Below are 7,322 nucleotides of genomic sequence, written 5' to 3'. Positions count from 1 at the left end.
TTTTTTTTTTTTTTGAAACAGGTTTTTGGCATCCAGGCTAGAGTGCAATGGCATGACCTCGGTTCAGTGCAACCTCTGCCTCCCAGGTTCAAGTGATTCTCCTGCCTTAGCCTCCCAAGTAGCTGGGATTATAGGCGCCCACCACCACGCCCAGCTAATTTTTGTATTTTTAGTAGAGACGGTTTCACCACGTTGGCCAGGCTGGTCTTGAACTCTTGATCTCAGGTGATCCGCCTGCCTCCGCCAAAGTGCTGGGATTACAGGCATGAGCCATCGTGCCTGGCCTGAACCTCTTAAGATCAAATAATTCACAGACTCCTCCTTTCAGTTTAGATCAATTCCTAAAACATAGATTACAGACAAGCAGCCAGAAAGTTTATTGAACCCACAGGAAGGTTTTGCTTGGCAGAGTGTTTAAGTTTGAATTAGTTGCCAACATTTTTTAAAAAACTCAAGAAATGTCTGTCTGGAAAAAGACTGTCATGAAGTATCCATTTTTAAAAAGAGGCCAAGCTCTTTGGCTCATGCCTGTAATCCCAACCCTTTGGGAGGCCAAGGCAGGAGGATCACTTGAGGCCAGGAGTTCAAGACCAGCCTGGGCAGCATAGTGAGACCTGTCTCTACAAAAAAATTTAAAAGCTGGCTGTGGTGGCACATACCTGTAGTCCTAGCTACTTGGGAGGCTGGGGCAAGAGGATCACTTGAGTCCAGGTGGTTGAGTCTGCAGTGAGCTATAATTATCACTGCACTCCAGCCCCAGCAGCCGAGTAAAACCCATCTACAAAAAAGAAAAATACTATCTGGCCCTACCCAGCCTGAGTTTCTGGTTGGTAACAATGCGCAAGAGCCGCTATATTTTACTGCAATCACCACCTCTCTCAATCTGGCAGGTGCTAATATTGTTGCTATATATTGTTTATAGCAAAGGAGAAAGTAACTTGTTAACCCATATTTCTGTCAAATATTCTTGCCTGTTCTCATTACCTAGCCAGCCCCTCTAGACTATTGTTGGCCCTTCCACTAATCCTCTACCCTCCACCCCAGGCATACATTTTTATGTTCTTTATCTCACCTAGAACACCCTCTATATGAAAATGTATCAAGGCCTGATTTATATGGTGCCTCCTCAAGAGATTTCCAGAATGCTTTTCTAGAAATAATCAGGGCCTTGGTTTCAGGACACCTAGATTCCAAATCTTTCTGAGCCTCAGCCCCATCATTATACTACAAGTTGAATATCTCTTATCCAACATGCTTGGGACCAGAAGTGTTTCGAATTTGGGATTTTCTCAAACTTTACCGGTTGAGCTTCCCTAATCTGAAAATCTGAAATCCAAAATGCACTGCTCTGAAGTCTTTCACTGAGCCTTTGGGGGAAATATTTAGCATCCTAACAGCCCTAAACCAACGCTTAATTAGTACAACAGTTTACAATCTTCTCTACCCACAGCCTGATGTGAGGCTCTGGGACTAGAATATTTAGCCAACAGTTCTTGCAAAATTAACTGACTTATAAGCAAATAGTAATTTCAACACCTCACTGCTAATGCTGTACAGAACTCTGCAGACCTAGGGAGCAAGTACGGATTGCAGAGCACTGGGAAGGTTCTGAAGTGACCTTTGAACTGGGCTTCAAAAAATTTTGGGTTTGGCAAAAGCCAAACCTCTTAGGCTTCAAATTCTAGGCACAAGGATTGTTGGGTTTGACTTCATTATCCAGAAACAATGAGGATACAGAATTGTGATCTCACGTGTAGAGAATTGTGGGGTTTTTTTTCTACGTTAACCCCAGTGAGACTTTGTAGAGTGTGGGGTAGAGAAAGGCTCATGAATATGCCTGAAGCCTAACTCAGCACCTTCCTGAGGAACTGACTGCCAAAACGGTAATGGAGAGGGGAAAATATGACCTACTTTCACAAGTTACCTTGACTGCCTCAGGGAAACCTGCTGTGGTAGTGTTTCTTCTGGGTAAAAGATAGGGTAGCCGAGTAGTTACCTGGGTGCTGGTGTCAGACTTAATTTTGAATCCCTGTTTTAACCACTCACTATCCATATGACCTTGGACAAGTTACCTAACCTTTCTCTTACTGTCCTTTTCCGTAAAATGGGGATAACAGATAGTAGTTATTTCTGAGTGGTTATGAGAACCAAGCTATTAGATACTGGGAAAGCACACAGTAAGCGCTCGAGGAACTGTTACTGTTATTAAAAGTCTCCTTCGGAAGAAGGACATCGAGGCCCAGAGAGAGAAAAGAACGTCCAGCCACACAGCAAATCCGTGATGAAGTTGGGACTGGAGTGTGGGTCTCCTGAGTCTCAGCCCAGGACTCTTATCCCGCTTCCCGAGTCCTCGGAGTTCCTGGATGGAGTCACATTTGTTCATGGCCAGGGAGGAAGGTTTGATGGAGGCCTGCAGGAAACAATAGCCAGGCGCAAAGGCTTTGGGAGTTGAAACATAGCTTCTGCGAGATAGAAACAAGGTTGACGTGGGCACTCGTGCAGAATGACGGGCTCCTTTTGGACTCGGAGGACTACAGCCCCTTATGCACCAATTGGATCTGCGAAGAGCCCGTGTGTAGGGAGAAACGCATAGTCTTTTCCCTGCCCCGCCCTCCCGGCGCGCCCGCCTCCGAGGCCGCCCTCGCTTCGTCCTTCCCAGCAAGCTCCGCGCCGGCGCCGGCTATTGATTGGCTGAGGCGGGAGCAGGCGGCTCGCCGGCAGCGGTTACTCGGAGTTTCCGGTGCGAGGCCAGAGCTGGGGAAGGCGTCGGACGTCGGCGGTGAGGTACGTGCCGTGGCGGCCGTTGGGCGAGACTGTTTGAAGGTGTGACGGCCGGGATGTTCTCGGCCTGTGGGGAAATCACGCCAACTCCGCGCGTGGGCCGGCGGCGGGCGCGGGGGGAGGCTGCCTGGGGGGTGCGCATGCGCGGGCGTGCCTCGAGGCTGGAGGGCGCACGGGGCGTGGGTGGCTGCGCGCGCGGGGGGCGCACGTGGGGCCTGAGGGGAGGGGACGGCGCCGGCGCCGGGAGTCCCGCCACGTCAGTCTCCGGCCCTGAGCCAATCCCGGGCCCGGCCTGCCGCGAGGGGGCCGGTTGTGTCTTGAAGTGGCTCCAGGGAGAAAAGAGGCCTCTTCCCTCACCCGCTGCGGGAGCTGCGCCCCGAAATCCTGTCCTGGCACGCCGGGCTTCTCCTGACCCTCCAAGACCCGAGAGCCAGGGCCGGCCGGTCCGTTTATTTTAAGAAGCTTTGTGCGCCTGCTGTAGAGATTTTCTGATCCAGGCTGCGAAGAATTTCGAAGTCTGGAAAATAGCAACTGTGTTTGTTTCTAAAGGATCTTCTCTTGACCCAGCATCGCTCATCACAATGAAGAACCAAGACAAAAAGAACGGGGCTGCCAAACAATCCAACCCAAAAAGCAGCCCGGGACAACCGGAAGCAGGACCCGAGGGAGCCCAGGAGCGGCCCAGCCAGGCGACTCCTGCAGCAGAAGCAGAAGGTCCCGGCAGCAGCCAGGCTCCTCGGAAGCCGGATGGTGTGTGCCAGCTCTGCGTTGCCAGCGGGCAGGGGGTGGAGCTGTGGGGCGGGCCTCGCTTCTGGACTTAGAGGCCGAGGCCAGGTTGTCCGGGAGGAGGGAATGTAGAATGAGAGGACAGTGCTGGGGCCGCGGTCCCCCCTGAATTCTGGCGAGTTGGCGGAGCCGCTCCCTCTAAGCACAGGAACAGAGTTCTGGAGAGAAGCTCTAACGGGATTAAGTCAGATGGCAGCCAAACGGGGCACCCAGTCAGGAAATCCAGGTCCGATTTGAAACACCTCAGCCACTAGCAGCCTAACTGCCCTTCCTGTTTGAGGCATTTCTAGAATGATCTGAAAGGTAAAAAATGGTTTTGTGAGGGGGAAGGAGATGGACTAGAAGTTGCACCATGCCATCCCTGTGTGCTGATGCTTTACATACTTTTATGATCATAACAAACATATTCGGGTGGTAGTGAGAAATAGTTGTGTCATTTTACAAGTAAACAGACTTAAAGAAGTTAAGCTTAACTATATTACTATAATTTCATGATTCAAAAGATGTTTCGAATCTAAATTCTGACAGGAACTAGATTTGCTGAATAATACTCTATTCTTCTCTGTTTCCATAAAAAAAGAAAAGTTAGGCAACATTTAACTCAAACTGATGAGTTTGGCTGGACCTGAAAATTCCCAACCAGTGGTATAATTGTCTTCTTTCTCACTCTACCCCTCATCCTCTCCTGCTGCAGGGGCTCAAGCCAAAACGGCTCAGTCTGGGGCCCTTCGTGATGTCTCTGAGGAGCTGAGTCGCCAATTGGAAGACATACTGAGCACATACTGTGTGGACAGTAACCAGGGGGGGCCTAGCGAGGATGGGGCACAGGGTGAGCCAGCTGAACCCGAAGATGCAGAGAAGTCCCGGACCTATGTGGCAAGGAATGGGGAGCCTGAACCAACTCCAGTAGTCAATGGAGAGAAGGAACCCTCCAAGGGGGATCCAGGCACAGAAGAGATCCGGCAGAGTGACGAGGTCGGAGACCGAGACCACCGAAGGCCACAGGAGAAGAAAAAAGCCAAGGGTTTGGGTGAGCAGAGGGTGGCTCTTTGTGAGGCTGGTGAGGGGAGGGAGTTTGGACTTGACGTTCTCTGGACCAGTCTGTTCCACCAAGATTCAAAGGAAAACGGTACTTCTCAGAGCAGCAAGTCACTCTAGTCTAATCAAAGCCAGGGATGTGGGGGCCACAGCATAGAGAGATGCAGGGGTTCCCAGCACAAGGCCTTCTGGCTTTTGGAGCAACTGAGGGTTGGCATGGGACCTGTTCTCTCTTTGAGAAAATAGAGATGGGAGGCCAGGGTGGGCTCCTGTGCCAGCCAGTACTACCTGCTGTGTGATCTCGGGTGTGTCCCTTCTCCTCTCTGGGTCTTAGTTTATACTTCTCTTTACAGTAAGAAAATTTGACTAGGCTGGAGTTGAAAACCCAAATGTCTGCATAAGCTGGGCTGGCCATGGGGCCACATGAAGATGGAGGCTACTTTATCCAAAGACTTTACTGCTTCCTGATTAGTTGCTCTCAACTAGTCAACTGAGAGCAGGCAAAACTGCAGGCTGGGTGCAGGCTTCTTTTATTTTTATGTATGTATGTATGTATGTATGTATGTATTTATTTATTTATTGAGACAGAGTCTCGCTCTGTCACCCAGGCTGAAGTGCAGTGGCACGATCTCGGCTCATTGCAAGATCTGCTCCTAGGTTCACACCAATCTCCTGCCTCAGCCTCCCAAGTAGCTGGAACTACAGGAGCCCACCACCACGCCCGGCTAATTGTTTTTTGTATTTTTAGTAGAGACGGGGTTTCACTGTGTTAGCCAGGATGGTCACGATCTCCTGACCTCGTGATCCGCCTGCCTCAGCCTCCCAAAGTGCTGGGATTACAGGCATGAGCCACCATGCCCAGCCTTCTTTTATTTTTTTAATTATTTTTATTTTTATTTTTTTAAAGAAAAGCCAGCAATGTAGAGTTATGTGAGAACTCTAGATTTTTTCATAGTTAGCAGCTAAAATGGTAAGAGCCAAACAAAACCCATCCGTGGGTTGGATTTGGCATGCCTGCCTGCAAATTACAGTCTTCATGCTGATCTCTTGGGCCCTTCTGGGAAGGCAGAGGGAAGGCTCCCTGACTCAGGCACAGGCAATGGGGAACGGGCAGTGACAGTTATTTTACAGCAGGGTATGTATGTTTGAGAGTCTAGGCCGGGCGCGGTGGCTCACGCCTGTAATTGCAGCACTTTGGGAGGCTGAGGCGGATGGATCACCTGAGGGTCAGGAGATCGAGAACAGCTTGGCCAACATGATGAAACCCCATCTCTACTAAAAATACAAAAATTAGCTGGGCATGGTGGCACACGCCTGTAATGCCAGCTACTTGGGAGGCTGAGGCAGGAGAATCGCTTGAACCTGGGGAGGCGGAGGTTGCAGTGAGCCAAGATTACGCAACTGCACTTCAGCTCGGGTGACAGTGCGAGACTCTGTCTCCAAAAAAAAAAAAAAAAATCCACATCTTCAGCTGGGCATGGTGGCTCATGCCTGTAATCCTAGCACTTTGGGAGGCTGAGGCAGGTGGATCACTTGAGGTCAGGAGTTCAAAACCAGCCTGGCCAACATAGTGAAACCCCGTCCCTACTTAAAAAAAAAAAAAAAATTAGCCGGGTGTGATGGTGGGCACCTGTGATCCCAGCTACATGGGTGGCTGAGGCAGGAGAATCTCTTGAACCCAGGAGGCAGAGGTTGCAGTGAGCCAAGATTGCGTCAGCCTGGGTGACAGGGTGAGACTCTGTCTCAAAAAAAAAAAAAAGTCCACATCTTCATGAACCCTCAGACTCTGAAGTTGGGTGTCAGCTTTTTTAGCCAGCTTTTGTGGGAATTGCCTTTGACCTATTAAAGAAGGAAAGTGGGTAATGGAGTCCCAGCCACTCAAGAGACTGGATATCCCCCAAGAATGGCTTGAGTTACCAGCTATGGACCCTTGGAAGATGAATCTAATCCTTCTCACTGGTTTTTCTTTGCAAATTCATTTGCTTTTATTTTTCTAATAACTATAAACTCTATTTTCCATGTTCTCAGGGCCCCTGGGTAGACAGACACAGCTTGATTTCAGAGCATACGTAGGCCAAGAAACCATGGCATTGAGTGTGCTGAGTCCAGACAAATGTTATTTATATACACATCCAAATTTGAAGAGAAAATGTATTTCTTTAGGTTTCAAACACTGTAATAGATATAAAGCAAAAATAAAAACCTGTTGCAAAGTTCTAAATTGTCTTCTTTGGTTTGGAGTGACCCTAGACTGGATTTGGGGGAAGAGAATAAGGAGGTATTTAAACTTGTAGCTTAACAGTGGAAATAAGAGTTGTACCAACTTGTACCTGCTGTAAAGTTTTTTTCATCGGCTTTATTGAAATATAATTGACACAATAAATTGTACATATTTAAAGTATATACACTTTGATAAATTGAAACACATATGCACCCATGAAACAACCACAAGATAGTGAATATATCTATGATCTTCATAAGCCATAAGCTTCCTGCTTGAGAATCCCTCCTTTCTGCCCCACCTCCAGCAACCACTGATCTGTGGCTGTCACTGTAGTTCAGTTTGCATTTTCTAGAGTTTTTCTAAATGATTTTGACTTACTGTCATCAGCACTACTCTACAGCCCTTCGAACCTTTTTTTTTTTTTTGAAACAGGTTTTTGGCATCCAGGCTAGAGTGCAATGGCATGACCTCGGTTCAGTGCAACCTCTGCCTC

The 7,322-nt window shown here is 48.7% G+C and overlaps 1 protein-coding gene across 1 annotated transcript in view; it reads left to right on the top strand.

Annotated features, from left to right (window-relative positions):
- Positions 1-2,693: 2,693 nt before the first annotated feature.
- The window catches only part of TXLNA (taxilin alpha), a 26,308-nt gene continuing 21,679 nt past the window's right edge, over positions 2,694-7,322 (top strand). Inside the window, exons 1-3 of the mRNA XM_011955443.1 lie at positions 2,694-2,784; positions 3,331-3,531; positions 4,262-4,597. Of these exons, the coding sequence (XP_011810833.1) occupies positions 3,363-3,531; positions 4,262-4,597 (505 nt within the window). The 5' untranslated portion in view covers positions 2,694-2,784; positions 3,331-3,362. The remainder of the gene's footprint in view (positions 2,785-3,330; positions 3,532-4,261; positions 4,598-7,322) is intronic.

Source organism: Colobus angolensis, unplaced genomic scaffold (genome assembly GCF_000951035.1).
Source record: "Colobus angolensis palliatus isolate OR3802 unplaced genomic scaffold, Cang.pa_1.0 Scaffold4, whole genome shotgun sequence".
Lineage (NCBI taxonomy): Eukaryota > Metazoa > Chordata > Mammalia > Primates > Cercopithecidae > Colobus > Colobus angolensis.
This window is presented reverse-complemented; position numbering and strand designations above follow the sequence as displayed.